The 15,878-nt window shown below is 46.1% G+C and overlaps 1 protein-coding gene across 2 annotated transcripts in view; it reads right to left on the minus strand.

Moving 5' to 3' along the window:
• Nucleotides 1-3,395: 3,395 nt before the first annotated feature.
• The window catches only part of TEKT3 (tektin 3), a 46,696-nt gene continuing 34,213 nt past the window's right edge, over nucleotides 3,396-15,878 (minus strand). For both annotated transcript variants that reach the window (XM_084760906.1, XM_084760907.1), the window contains 3 exons: nucleotides 15,624-15,846; nucleotides 12,349-12,503; nucleotides 3,396-3,739 (listed from right to left, as the gene is read on the minus strand). In XM_084760906.1, coding sequence (XP_084617032.1) covers nucleotides 3,523-3,739; nucleotides 12,349-12,503; nucleotides 15,624-15,846 — 595 coding nt within the window. In that variant the 3' untranslated portion in view covers nucleotides 3,396-3,522. The remainder of the gene's footprint in view (nucleotides 3,740-12,348; nucleotides 12,504-15,623; nucleotides 15,847-15,878) is intronic.

A 15,878-nucleotide genomic window follows, 5' to 3' on the forward strand; every position in this document is an offset into this window, starting at 1 on the left:
ACACACACACACACACACACACACACACACGCAGTGCAGCACAGCAGCTGTTTACACAGTCTTTACACTGGACTGCACATCGTGCCTCCCTAGAGATGACAGTATGTGGAAGGATGCCGATCAGTCGCGTGTAAATGTAATGTCAGTTTCTTCTTGGTAGTCTACAATCCTTCCTCCGAGGGCCATCGGGCCTCCCCATCAAGGGGACATGGCCAAATAAGGAGGTCCCCATCAGTCGTAGTCATAGGGAAGGGGAATGGGGTGAAAGTGGGAGGGAGGGAGGAATGGGAGGATGCACAGGATGGGATAGCAATCGAGATGTAATATGATTTTATTTTTCAATAAAAAAAATATTTTTAAAAATGTAATGTCAGTTTAGCATCCATGAACTGATATCTGCAGAAAGCTGTGGGACCAGTCTACAGATACTGGGCTATCTATCTAGCCTGACTTGTGCTCTGAATTTTTTTCTTACAAAAAAAAACAAAAAACAAAAAACCCCAACAACAACAAAAACAAAACAAAACAAAAAAAACCAGTCACTTGTCTTTGGTTAAAACACCTCAGTTAAGAAGACTGGATTAAATCGCCATTTTGTGTAGCTCATCGGCACACACTCAGCGCGTGACTTTTTTGCTCTCTCTTTTGAGGACCAGGAACAGCACTGCTTCTGCCACCCATCCCTTTATAGTGTGGAAACACCCATGGGTGGGGCACGTGAGTCTTAGTGAAAAGAAATGCGATGTGCTGTCTCCTGCTTGACCAGCATCTCCATGCACATCTTCCTTTCTGAACGGTAAGACCTGTAACATCTTATTTAACCACGGCATTCACGCATTAGATGTTTCTGCCCTACGCAGCAGTGTCACATAGCATCGGCGCTTTTCAATATCTCACAGGGCCACGTACCCGAGGTGCTCTTGGGTCTTCGACTAAGTCCTTTCCCCCTCCTTTAAGTTTTCAGACTCTCTGTCTCCGCATCACACGTGGAATATGCTGGGGTCAGGAAATGAAGACAGTTGTCTAGTAATGAGAGGACATTTCTCAAAAGCAGATTTTTCATATTAGAAAGTATGTAGGTTTTTCTAGGGAGCAGGTTGCCAGGTAAGCAGGGCCTCATTTTTGTGGAAATCAAAAAGATGTCCTGGTGTCAGTGACCAGAAGTGACCAGAACCTAGTTCAAGATGTATCACTGCAAAATTGGCCTTCACATTATAGGAAGGGGAAATGTTTGAAAATAGGTGTTTGTTTTTTTGTATTGTTTTGTTTTTTGTTTTTTGTTTTGTACAGTCCTCAGTCTATTCACGCTTGGCTGGGACCTCCTGTAGTGCTGTTGGTCCCCAGCAGGCCACCCATCACACAGCAGAATCCTTTACAGTTGATCAGTAAGGACCTGAGCTGAGCGAGAGTTCTGAGCCATTTGGAGAAGGTGGGTGACTGTGTGGACAATCCACCCTCCAGGACCCCATTTGGACCTCTGGATTCATAAGGGCCTGAGTTCTTACACGACCTCAAGATCTTTCTCAATTCAATGACACAGGTAATTGTTGCTAGTGGGCCCAGGCTCATCAGCAAAGTGAAGTCAATTTGCAGTGTCTGAGCCTTATCTCCCTTCCCCAAGAGTGCACGAATAATTGTCAGGCTAGGTTTCCGAATTCATTATCAGTTCTAGGTGGAAGTGGCTAGTCTTGGCAGTGAGAGACAGTGGTACATACAGCCCAGCTAGGAACTATTAAGAGCTGAGGTTTGGAGAAGGGAGGCTGGAAGACTCGAGTCACAAGATGAACAACAGTTCCACCGCTCTAGATTAGCCTGTGGACACAGCGGGGAAGTCCATCCCTGTTGTCAATGCAAAATAAAAAAAATAAATAACCTAACTTAAATCCAGCCCCCACCATCCACTTATTTATAGCAGGAACTCGGGAGGCAGAAGTGCCAGGTGAGCGGTGTTTATAATAACATTCTCCAGAGACATAAGTGGAAATTACTAAAATTATAGGCAGCTTGGCTATTTAGGGGCAATTACACGCATTTCTAAATTTGAATGATGCCCGGGTAAGTGCATGCCTTTGGCAGGCCAGGGACCATTTCAGACTCCCATCGTATTAAGGACATTTTTAAACAGATAGAGGCAGGTCATGTGCTGATCTTCTCTAGCCCTGAGGTTCTTAAACACGAGAGTATCCTGGGAGTGGAGGCTGCCTGTAGTCTTCAGCAGTGCTTTGCCCGTTACCTTTGTCACAAAGTAGCTACCATGCTTCAGGCTAAAACCCAAATGTTTATTTACAGAATTTAGCCTTGCCCACAGTGTGCCAAAATAAGAAAACTAGGCCTTTTTCTGTCTGAACTACATTTTTTTTCCTTACCATCACATTCTTGTAATGCCAGGAATATCGACCTAAGTGAAAGGACTGTGTACATCTGTATTCGTCAAGTTAAAAAAAAAATACAGCTCATAAAAAAAAAGATTTGCCCCAAACACATAACAAATAAAAGATATGTACGTTTAAGGCTATAAAACTCATAAAATTATGACATTTTGTTTAACTCTCACTGTGAGATATTGAGATATCTGGTTCCATCAGAAGTAGAGGGAACAAGATAAAAACCTATAATTTGATTCTAAAATGATATTTTGAGGCCACAGAAATAGCCAGTGTACAAGCTTATCGTCTGTACATCAACCCTTCTGGAATCTGAAAACGTTTTGTGAAATTGACTAGCCAATATTCTAAGGAGAGAGGGCATGAGCTAAGAAAGGCCAGGGGGAGGGGGAGGGCATGAGCTCTGGAGTTGATGGTCAATGTTAATGTTAACGTTAATGCCAATGTTGATGGACAATGCCCTCAGGGCAAGCACCTGGAGATGCAGAGAGACGCACCAAGAGAAGGAGGAGAAAGTGAGAAATGAAAAAAGGCCGCTTTTGGCTGTGGCTTCCCATGTTAGAGTGCCTGGTGATGCTGAGGAGTGGCTTAGAATTCCTGGGCAGGAAGGACATGATGAGGAAAGGATGAGGAAAGGAAGAGGAAGGGATGAGGCTGGCGTCTCACAATCATTTTCCAAGTCTGAGGCTCGCCACCGCACTCTACATCTTAAATGTCCCACCAAGTCCCAACTGCATCACGTTGGGGACAAGGACTTTGACACACAGGTCTTTAGGAAACATTCAGCGTCAATTATACCGTTGTGACCCCTGATCTGGTCACCCCAAGGATAAAACGGTCTTCATTTTCAGCTCATTCATATTACATATAGGATGTTGAGGCTCATTCAACCCCTATTTGCCTTCTCCTGTAGACTAACAAGGTTTCCTGATTTCATTTCCAGAGCCCATAAACCCAGTAAACACAATATTAAGGTTAAGACACATATGAGAGGCCATCCAAGACGGGCGTGCTGTCTTTCTGTCTACACAACCCTTTAATAGTGACTACATTAACACTCATTTAGATGCTGAGGTAATGCTTTTCATCTACCATTCTTTTTAGGAGTTTGAAAATCCACTCTTTCTGGGAGGGCCCCCTAACAGAAGCCAATCAGCCGGAGGGTGCTGGGGTAGCTCCTGCGCATGCTCATGCATTTTTCCTGGTCGATGTACAGGGTGTTGGCTTTCACGGCCAAGTCATGCTCCATGGTGGCCTTGGTGTGGACCAAGGACTGCAGGCTGTCCTCAGAATCCCTCAGGCGCTGCTGCAGAGTCTGGATGGTGTCGTCCACCTCATAGACCTCGTTCACGAGGCTGCGGGAGGGAGGGAGAGCATGGTTAGGTCGGAGGGCACATGCCTGCAGCCAGTCGTCAGCTGCCTTAAAGGCTTGCGCACTCGTGGAGTTCTACTGGAGATGTAGGGGATGCAGAGGGACCATGTCAGAAGTACCTTTTACAGCAAGGAAATCAGCATCTTTGAGACTTGCAGTACCATGCCAGGGCCACGCCCATTGCCTGCACCCTGTAGTCCATAACCCAAAAGACTAAGTATAATCCTGAGTTACCAGTAAATTTGCTCTCTCTCCTCTCCCTCTCTCTTTCTCTCTCTCTCTCTCTCTCTCTCTCTCTCTCTCTCTCTCTCTCTCTCAGACATAAGTATTCATATGTATATACATAAATGTATGCCAACTACAATATTTTAAAAGAAGAAAAACTATAAACACTGGTATTTTGTCAAAAGCAAATGTGAGGGGAAAAAAGTCTCTTGACTTAGCTAGGGCTTTTTACCTTTTACTTTAGTCTTGAGATTTACTTTTTAGAGTTTAGGAAAGAGCATTTAGTATCTAGGATTCCTCCCAACCTGTTTCCATAGCTCAGTAGGGGGCATTCACCAAAATATAATGTCATCTCAAGGCTCTAGGCAAAAAGCCTCTCAGGTCTAAAGTCAGAAAACTGTAATTTTCCAAACCTTAATGAGACATAAAGATGATGTCATGTGACACTCGCCACGTAAACTGTGACCCTGAAACTGTCCCAGACACCCTTTCTGGGCACTGATAAAAAAAATAAAATAAAATAAAAAGTCAAGAGAACAGAAAGGAAAAAATACAGTATCATCACAAAGTGGAGGAGTTCCTCCTCATTGACCTGTCACTGCAGACTTGGTCTTCCTGGTCTTGTATGTTCATAGGCCATTCCTACATGCCTGTGTGTCATTTTGTATGCAGTCTCCAAGCTGCCTGTCTTTTTGCTCATCATGCTGCCCAGAGCACTGCTACCTATCATGTCATTTGCATAAATAAACATAACTATTGGGCATGCTTCTGGAAATAGTAGCTGTGCGTGTCTTGTCTGTTTGCTTGTGGAAACCTTGCCCCTAAGTAGCTGTTTGCTTCTCGTTTTGTTTCTGTTTGGCTGGACATAAGATGCCAGTGTTTAGTGCGCCAGTTTCTTTCTTCCCCTTTGGGATTTCTTCTACCATGTTTCTGTTTGAAAGTTGCTTTTCCCAAGAGCAACTACCCACCAATTTGACCAATAGTATCCCAAGGATGTGCCTCTGTGGTATTCAAGGGTAAAACAGGGAATAGGTTACAGAAAGGCCTGAATCATTATTCCAACTGGCTAGTGACTGTTCTCCATGTAAGTGCTGTTCTGAGTGCCATACTGGGCCAAATATCTACCACACAGATCCTGGACACATTGGAAGTTACCTATCAGCCACTTTTAATCACTCTCCTCTGATCCCAGCCAGTTGAAAACATAACTTTGAGTACAGTCAACCCTCTATATCTGAGGGCCTGCAAGTGCATTCAGTAAGTCGCAGATTTAAAGTATTCAGGAAAAAATATATTCATGCTAAACACATACTTTATCTTCTTATTCCTTAAACAATAAAAACAATGTAATAACCATTTACATTGCATAGGGTTATAAGTAATCTATTCATGAGTGAAAGGTACACAGAAGGATATGAGTGGGTTAGATGCAAGTGCCAAATCATTTTATATAAGGGATTTCATATTTGTGGATTTTGATATCCAAGAGAAATCTCGAAACCACCCCCAGGGATCTTGATGAATGCACATGAAATCCTAATTGGTGATGCAAAAATGAAACTGTATTTTCTTCTAAGTTTCATTTACTGGCAGATTAAAGGGGCATATATATATATATATATATATATATATATATATATATATATATATATATACGCATACATATAGATGTGTGTATATATATCTGTGTATATATACATACTTACTTACATACATACATATATACATATATACGTATATGTGTGTGTGTGTGTGTGTCTGTTTTGAACAGAAAAATGCCGATGACCAAATAAGGATCTAGGCCTCCCTAGAGGGGAAAAAGATTTCGCCACGACAGAAACATATCCAAACCACATTAATACCAGGACACAGTGCAACAGTATAGCTTCACAGTGCTTTGCAACTGGAAAAGGAAAGTCAGGGGTCATCAATGAGGAAACTGAGCCCAGAGGACTGATGAGCTGTCCTATCCACGGGCACACAGCCCACATGTGTTTATAAGCAATGGCAGGCTACCCCGGAAGCTGGGAAGGAAATACAGAGCCTGCCTGGGTGGCTGCACTAAGGAACAGGGTCTCATTTCCTGTCCCCACCCTCTCTATTCCTTGTAATGAAAAGGCAGAAGCAGAGACCTAGGAGGGTGGCCTCAGGACACAGGGCTCCTTTGAGATGACCCATCTTACTATCTCGTTTATTTGTAACCCCTGCAAACAGTACACAGGATGCTAGCCAAACTGAACTTGAATATCAAATAAACAAGTAATTTTTAGTGCCAAGTTTTTTTTTTTAGTCCCAGTACAATACACATACTGCAAAGTGCACCATCTTAAGCATATTCATGTGTATCTCAGGGAAACTGAGCACATTTACATTTCGTAGCTGTCTCTACTATCTAGACGGAGATCAGGGCAGACCCACAACTGACCAAAATGCAGAGAATAAAGGACCAACTAATGCACCCATAGTGCAACCTCTACATCTATGGCTCAGGGAAATCCACAGAAAATGGAGAAAGATGCTAAGAGCCAGAGGCCTAGGATTCTAGGGGTGGGGGTTACCAGACAACGTCACCTAGGTAGAGAAAACACACCCATGAGATCTCAATGATATGAACAAGACCAGCGTGACAACACCGGTTGGCATGCCAAGGTGGACTGGGAAAATTCTACATGGCTCTGCCCCAGATGAAAAACTACAGGTGATGAGTGGCTGCCGAAACAGGGTGATCAGTGGCTGCTAATAGAGGCTGAGTTAGTTTCCTCCAGGGATGAGCTCCCACATAGGAGAGCCTACCCCAATTGGTCAGCCCTGGACATATGTACATATGAGCAAAGCTAAATGGACTTAGTAGATTGTGTATACGTATGTGCATATGTACTCGTGTATATTCGTGCAAAATATAGGGATTAAAGAAGATAGCATAAATCTGGGGGGACCTGGGGGGAGTCTGAGGGGAAGAGAGGGGTGGGGGTTATGAAGATACTGTGTTCATGCATGAAGGAAGTTCTCAACAAAAACGTTGAGCTTTTGTTGTTGATGATGTTGTTTGTTTGTTTGTTTGTTTTTAAGAGTATGCACCAGGAAGAGACCCACACAATACGCTGCTGCTTGAGAAAGTCAGAATCTAAACCTTTCCTGCTGGGTTTTGTGGTGGAGGCAGACACAGCAGCTAGGGTGGCGCATGGAAGCTATTTGTTTGCTGTTCACTGTTTTACTTTCTGTATTATTCTGGATTTCTACCACGCCAACAATAAAAAAAACCCAACCCCACCCCACCCCCAATAAAACAGAAGGACAGACAACATTCGGGAATCAGGGGGTCAAACAACCTCAGACAGGAAGTGTTGTTTTTGATTTGTTTTAATTTGCATCTTACTGAACATACACACCTCCTTTCTTGTCCTTAGTCCCTAACAGCACAGTGCAGTAGCTGCTTGGCTTAGTGGCACTTACATTGGATTATGATTATCTACAGTCGATTTCATGTACAAAGAAGGAAGTGCTCCTAACAATATGCTATTTAATATGCAGGACCTAAGCACCCATGATGTTTGACATCTCTGAGGGTGTCCCATAGCAAATATCTCCAAATAGCAAGGAGCTGCAATTAGGAGGGATTTTTTTTCTAACTTTTTTTTTACTTTTTAGAGGGGTTACCTGAAGCGACTGGATTAAAATGCTACTCTGACACAAACATCTCCATGTCAAACGAAGATGCTCCCACCTGAGGCAGCATCTGAGTTCCCCATCCCCGATGGCCACAGGCTCCGTGGCTGGCAGAGGAGGGGTGTAAAAGACATAACCAAAGCAGGCTGGGCTGCATGGGCTCCACTATCTTCTGACTGACTTTATCCCTTCCTCATGACCTCACGGTCCTCAGGCATAAAAACTAGCCATCTTGTCCTCTAACTATCACCCACCAGCTGCCCTCCCGCTCCCACCATGCCCCAGCCGGCATTCTTTCCCCATTCCTCTGCAGACCTGCCCTCCAGCACACTCCCACAGTCCCTGACCTCAGAGGATTCCTTTGCTATCTTTTCAGCCAGGGTATCTTTTATCTCTCTCTTAAGCTCTCTAATGAATGCCATCCTCCAATACTAGGGGAAGAGACACTTCCAGTCCTTGGAACTAGTTTGCTGCCCAGTTACATAATACATGCCAAGAAACCAACCTTCCTGTGACCCTTGGGCACTTAGGAATGCCTTCTCTACAGAAATCAGGAAGCAGCCTCATTCAGCCTTGCTTACAGCTCCTTCCTGCAGTCTCTCCTGCCCCGTGCTTATAGGCATGACAAAAAGTACGCACTGGGTAAGGATCAACTTCTACACTCTAGGTTGGAGGAGGCAGCCTTGGGAGGCAGGGAGCTGCAAGAAGTTCTAAATCCAAGGGGACACCAAGAGTAAGATCCAGACCCAGGACAGCAAAAAGAAATCAAGGCCACAAGGACAAAGGAGTGACCCACTTTCAACTGATCTGCCTCCAGTCTGAGACAAAGAGGATACCAGTAAAGGGTGCCCACCAGCAGGCATGTGGGTGCACCCCTCTAATCCAAGCTCTATGGAGGCCGAGGCAGAAGGATCCTGAGTTTAAGGCTAGCCTGAGATACACAGTGCACTATATCTTAAAAAAAAACAAAAACAAAAAAAACAAAAAAACAAAAACCAAACCTGCTGAGCCTGAGGAGGCAGGGGAGGCCTACACCAGCTCAGGCACACCCCTTCACCTAGAGACTGTGCTGTTCTCACTTGCAACAGCACGAAGTCTGAGAGCTCACCTGAAACTATATGTTTTGATGTTTACAGCAATTGGGTTAAAAAGAAAGTTTCTGTTTGTTTGTTTGTTTAAGATTCCACAATATAAAACGTTGCCAGCTCCTCAGGGCTGCTGAAGGCAATTGCTGGTGGGACCTGACTGCTGGTGGGACCTGACTGCTGGTGGGACCTGACTGCTGGTGGGACCTGACTGCTGGCGGGACCTGACTGCTGGTGGGACCTGACTGCTGGCGGGACCTGACTGCTGGTGGGACCTGATTGCTGGTGGGACCTGACTGCTGGCGGGACCTCTGTCAATTATACTATTTCTTACTCCCAGGCCTCTTCTCTCCCAGTCTTCCCTAGCTTAGAAGGAATCCTGAACCCTCTCTGCAGCCAAAGGCCAGTCTCTGTGATAGACGGTGGATGGCGGAATAATGCCAATGCATCAATGTCACAAGATCTGGAGAAAGCAACCTCAGAAAGTCCACTGTCTTGAGGCTGTGTGTACACAGCAGGGAGCACCCCTTCTCCCAACTGCAGCCATCCGAAATCAACCAAATCAATGTCACCATCAAGGACACAAGTCACTTCTACTTTCTGTGGTATTCGTTGATTTTTTTTGCTGAAGGCATTCCTTTTTTTTTTTTTTTTAATTACAGACTTGACTTGAAAATCATTTTGCATTAAAAATACAAATATGTCTGCTATGGTTAACTTGTTTTGTGTTAGAATCAAGATTTAAGTCAAGCAGCGCCTTCTCTGGACTTCTACTAATATGCCAAAAAGGCTTAGACCTGCTTTTGAAGGAGCCCGTTTAGAGTATTTTAAGTGGAAATCGGTCTTGAAATGAAAACAGCAACTTTTCTCCATTCCCAACCCCTCCTCCTGCCCCGAGTTTATGATCTCTCTCAATCTAGACAGCCCAAGGGTTGCTTTCCAACTGATCAATTTTGAAGAAAACATTTTCTCCCCGAAGAGAAACAACCCTAAATACCCTTGGTAGGGAAAGACTAACAAGAAACAAAAGCAGGTTCTGTCCCAGAGTCAACGCAGATGTGGAGGGAGGAAACAGGCACACTAGAGGGCTGGCAGGGAGCAAGTAAAATGGCAGAGCATTGGCTGGGAAAGCAGAGCATTCTGAAGAGTGGGGGGGAGGTCTCCAGAGTCACATTAGGTCACCACTCAAAACCCTTTCATGGGTGGGAGACATGGCTCAGTGGTTGAAGTGCTGTCCTACAAACACAAGGAGCAAAGCTGAGACAGCCAGAAGCCACATAGAGGCTGGGTAGAAGGCATGGAAGCTTGCCTGTAATTCCAATCTGGGACGGCAGAAAAAGCGAATGGGGGTGGGGGGCTGGGGGGGTCAGGGGGGTGGGGGGCCATCAAAGCGACTTGGTTAGCCATATGGGAAAGCTCTGGGTTTGGTTGAGAAACCTTGCCTTGGTGAATAAGATAGAATAATAGTTGAAGATGATCCCAGACATCACATCCACATGGGTACGAAAACACAACATGCGACACACACACACACACACACACACACACACACACACACGGCACACAGATCACGCATGCACACACACACACACACACACACACACACACACACACAGAGGCATGCACACTTGGGCTGGGGTATGCCTCTGTGATAGAGCATACAGCATTCCCAAGGCCACAGGTTCCCATCCCAGCACCAAAGCCAAACAAAACCAAAGCCCTGTATTTATCTAACAGTGGTCTGAAGAATTTTTCCCATCTCATCTTTGATGACTCTGAAGACATTGCTTCATATCACGAAACTTCACCTCACCTTGTTCTAATGGTTCTTGCATAAAGAGGCCCCCCCAGAGGGGCGCATGGGGGGACAGCTTGGCTCATCGGGTGAAGTGCTTGGTGGGCCTCTTACCACCAGGTGTGTGGCACTGTGTGCCAGCTTGTTATTGTCAACCTGACCCAAGCTAGAGTCATCTAAGAGGAGAAAACCTCAGCTGAGAAAATGCCTCCATAAGATCCTGCTGCAGGCAAGCCTGTAGAGCATTTTCCTAATTAATGATTGATTTAGTAACTCATTAATGGTTGATAGGGGAGAGTCCAGGCCACTGTGTGTGGGGACACCTCTGGGCTGGTGGTCCTGGGTCCTATAAGAATGCTGGCTGAGCAAGCCAAGAGGAACGAGCCAGTGAGCGGCACTCCTCCATGGCCTCTGTATCAGCTCCTGCCTCCCGTTTCCTGCCCTGTTTGAGATTCTGTCTCGGCTTCCTTCCATGATAAACAGCAATGTGGAAGTGTAATCAAAATAAATTTTTTTCCTCTTGAAAGTGCTGTTAGCCATGGTGCTTCCTTACAAGAATAGAAACCCTAAATAAGACACTATGTAACCTGTTTAAGCCTCTGTTCCTCATTTACAAATTGAAGGTCATGCACGAAATACTGCGCGCAGTGGGCAGACAAGACAGGGCCACACATGAAGCAAGATCAAGGAACCATCTTCGTTGTCGTCATTATCATCATGGATGACAACTGACCTTACAAGGAATTCCCCCTTTACTTTCTCTCTGAAAAATTACCCTTTTGACACTACTGTTGCTTTCCTTGGTCCAAGTTTGGGAGGTTCATCTTTAGACTAAATCCTTCATGATAATGGAACTCTACTACGGAACTGAAAACAAGATAAGGTCCATGGCATCACCACTCCCACCCCCCACCCCCACCCCTCCCCCAGCTGTCCATATGACTGCTACTGATTTGATTCACTCTGACAAGGAGTGCCCCATGACCTGAACTAGCAACAAAAGAGGGTGGGTATTCAAGGGGATGTAACAAGGAACCCAGAATGTGGCTGCGGAGAAAAGAATTTTCCTGGCTAAACCATCCTAAGCCTGTCCTAAAATAGATTTTTTTTTCAAAGTTAGAATAATAACAGCAGCCGAACAGTGTGGCTCAGATCCTTCCTGATGCCTGTGAGGGAGCTTGGCTTGCTGAAGAGCAGCCAGCTGGTTGTCCTACATCGGAACTAGGCCAAACCCGGCTCTTGGGGCTTCCTGGAAACTGAGGGTGGGCTCCACGGCAAGAGCAGATACCAAGGCCAAAAGATGCCACAAGCAGCTGGTGAGTTCAGAAGGGCTATTGGTGTCGGTACTGGGAGTTTCTTTTCTGATGAGTCCCACCGTTCCCCATGCTGGGGAATCACAGAATATTGGAGCCTCCGCTGCTTCCAAGAGCAGCGTTCTGGAAACCGAGGGTTTCATGGAAGTGCTCAGAAACCCAAACCTCCCCTAAATGCTAACGTTATACGATGTGTTGGTTTCCTTCCAGTTTTCACAAATATAAGGTGTCGTGTGCGCAACCCCAAGCTTACCACTCCAACCACCATGGAGTGGTCATTCGGGGACATTCAACACGTCCACACCGTCAGGCAGCCATCACTACCACACCTCTCAAGACTCCACCTTCCCCAAGGGAACCCGCTACCCACTTCACAGCTCCCATCAGCACACTTTTCAAGACGGCTTCCTAATGATACTTGTCATCAGAGAACACCCTTAGCCAGAGGCTAGCTGTATCCAGGAAGGGGTCCCCCAGCTCTCCCCTTCTGCGCACCCCATTCCCTTACCGTAACTGAGCCATATCCCTGCACAGCTCGATGTTCGGCCTCCGTGTTCTCTCATCCAGCCGAGTCTGAGCCACCTTTAGGAAGGCAGACTTTTCCTTGATGGCCTTTTTGATGGATTCGATGGTCATTTCTGTCTGGAAGATCTCCTGCAGGGTCTGTGGCAAAGAGAAGCAACTGCTGACATCTCGCTGCTGTTCCCTGAACAACCTGTGACACTACCACCTCTGGCCCATGTGCCTCCTCCACCTCTGGGAGAAGGGAGCAGATCATGGAGGACCTTGCTCCCTCTGCATTCTTCTCCTCTTGTGCTTGGAACACCTTCCTTCTGTGACCTGGCTCCCTGTGGCTCCACAGTTCCAAGTCCCCGCCCCTACTTTGGTCCCTTGGTTGTGGCCCCTTTCCTATGGCCTGGAAACACCCCAGATATCACTAGCACATTTTCCAAACCTGATGTGTTTTCTGCCACTCTCCAGTCTAACCTCGGGGATGGGAGGGTGGGGGTGGAGGGGGGCGGGAGATGGCCGCGGGGCGTGTCTCTCCAAACCCTCACATGGTCACTGCCAAGTATGCTACCCATGGCTGGTGCCCATTCCCTCTGCCTCCCACCTACCTACCCAGCATCCCAGAGGTTCCTAGATTCTGTCTCCCAGCACTCACTGCTCCCATGAAAATGGCTCTCCAGAGGATCGATCATCCAGGCCACTTGGATGTTTCTCTCTCATTGAAACCCTGCCTCACTTGTCCCCTTAGCCAGCTGCTAGGCAAATTTCTGGCTTTCTAATTGCTCTCCATCCCACTGCCAAAGCTTCATCCTCGGAACCCCTGCTGTTATGGCCCCCATCTCCTACAGAGACCTCGCAAGACCACACTTACTGAATGCCCATGTGAGCCAAGTGCTGCTAAATCTGTCACGTGGGCTTTGCCCTGACTCCCAAGCTTTTACCAACCTGTCAAAAATAGCCATGTCTGTTTCTCACCAGAAGACACAATGTTTTCTTCTGTTAACATTTATTTCTTTGGTTCCAAGTGGTTCCTTCTGTGCCTTCCCAACAGACTACCCGTTTTCTACTATGGTGTGTGTGTGTGTGTGTGTGTGTGTGTGTGTGTGTGTGTGTGTGTGTGTGTGTAACTTCATGAGACAGCAGGATCAGTGTGTCTACGACCCAACATGCCTGAGTGGAATGAATGTACCTATTAGAGGTTGAATTGTGTGTCCTTCCCTTAAATGTTCAAGTCTTGAAGTCTCAGCCCTCAGGTCCCAGAATGTGATGTGAATTTATTTGGAGACTGAATCTCTGCAGTGGTGGAGTTAAAATGAAGTCAAGAAAAATGGGTCCAAATCTTGTAAAACAGAGGCGTCATGGACACAGTGGTTCTTAGCTTGACTACATCTGAAGTTAATTAAAACCCAAAGGCCTGGGCACATCTATCTGTGAGATTTTTTTTTTTCTGAAGTACATAACTTCAAGTGGTAAGACCGCTCCTAATCCGGGTCTTTGAGGTGGGCACATCCACCTTTAATCTGGGTCACACCTTCTGTCCTGTATAGAACACGGAAGAAGGAGGACAGCTCTCTCTTTGCCTACAGAGGACAGTTCTCTCTTTGCCTGCTTGCTCTCACTCTCACTAGCAAGTTCATTCCTTCACTGGCATTAAAGCCTGCTTGTTTGGAATTCTGCGGAGCAGCTGACACAATCCAGCCTTGTGGACTGAACTGGATTCTTGAATCTTCTGACGACAGACAGCTTTTGCTGGACTAGCTGGACCACAGCCTGTTAGCCATTTTAATAAAACCTATACCCGCACATACATATATACATGCATATATAGGTTATATATGAGTTATATATGATATAATTACTGTATATGTATGAAAGAGAGATTCATTCTGTAAGTTCTATCCCTCTGGATAACCCTGACTAATGCAGACATAAACACACACCAGCCTCCTTACGGATCTGAATTCTGCCTCTTAAATATTGCCTCCTGTGCCCTGCTCGCAAGTTTGCCCCGTCAGAACGCTTGTTTCTCCTCCCGCCCCCTGGACATGCATGCTGTCTGTATTTGTCATGGGCAGTCACAGTGCATGATCTCCTACCATTATCACCAGCTGCTGGGGGAACAAAACGTACATTTTATACTTTTCTCCGCCTGCACAATGTAGTATACCACCCGGCGTAACTGTTGCTGTGTGGAGAAGTTGGGCATCATGAGAAGGCAATGTGAATTGCTGCTGCTTGGGTGGCGGGGGAAACATGGCACCATCTACTGTGAAATACTACCTTAGGGCAACAGTGCAAGGTCTTTCAACAGGAGAAGACAGGTCAGGGAGATGGCTCAGCAGTTAGGAGCACCAGCTACTCTTCCAGAGGACCCTAGTTCAACTCCCAGCATCCCCGTGGCAGCTCGCAACTGTCTGCAACTCCACTCCTAGGAGGACCTGACGCCCTCTTCTGGCCCCCATAAGCACTGCATGCACATGGGGCATAGACATGCGTGAAAGATGCATAAAATAAATGTTTTATGAAAGGAAAAAGAAGTGGCAAGTGATGGAGACCACATTCCAAAGTAGTTACAAGTGGAGGCAGCAGCTCTTGTTTATCTTGAAATATGACTTCTGCATCAACCTTTCATTAATTTTTCATTTAAAACTCCTATACTCACAGCACAGAACACTTCACAGACTCAGGGACACTCAATCTTTTTTGCTTCCTATCTTTGGTCCTTCGGTCCATTAAAAGAGGTCCAAAATGACTGATCCAGCCCCACACCCCGTACCATATGTTCTACTAAATTCTCTTCCTAGTCATTGCAGCGACTCATTAAGCTTTACCATAATATTTTTGTTTCCATTAAATACTAAGAACCTTTCCCTATACAGTGTGTTCTTTGTGTTCCGAATACCCGCAAATTCCCTCTTCACTTTGACACCTGGCCTCAGACTAAAATAAACGGCATGCCTTGTGCTGCTTTTAATTTTCCTCAGGCTGGATGGCCAGGAGACCGTGTGACTTATGGCTCTTTTCTGGGTGGGGGGGGGGCGGTGAGAGATTTGTGCTCTCAGAGTATCCTGCCTTGTCCACAGCAGTGATGGGAACTTACGAATGAGTGACTTTTTAGTTTTATTCTTTCAATCCTGCTGGTGGAGCCAGGGGCCTTGCATGTGCCAAGCAAACTCTTTGCCTCTGAACACCATCTCTCTCACTTCCCCTCTCCTCTCCCTCCCCTCACCCCCCAGACCTGGGTACAGCTCTTGGGCCAAGCAAGCTCCTCACCTTCGATAAGTGAATATGGATCTTATTCTTAGCATCTGCAGTCTCAGCGATGCGGTTGGTGAAGGCCAAGTTCACCTTGTTGAACTGATTCCACATCTCATTGGCTGTCACAACCAGAAGGTTCTCAGTGTCCTCTCTCAGCTTAGCGGAGGCCGCCCTCTCGCTCTGGGAGCGGAGAATGTTGTCATCTGTAAACTTGGCCCATGACTCGGGCACTGATACCCTGGAAATGGGAAGAGAGCCGATGGCGACAAT

Source organism: Acomys minous (genome assembly GCF_964271855.1).
Source record: "Acomys minous genome assembly, chromosome: 16".
Classification (NCBI taxonomy): domain Eukaryota; kingdom Metazoa; phylum Chordata; class Mammalia; order Rodentia; family Muridae; genus Acomys; species Acomys minous.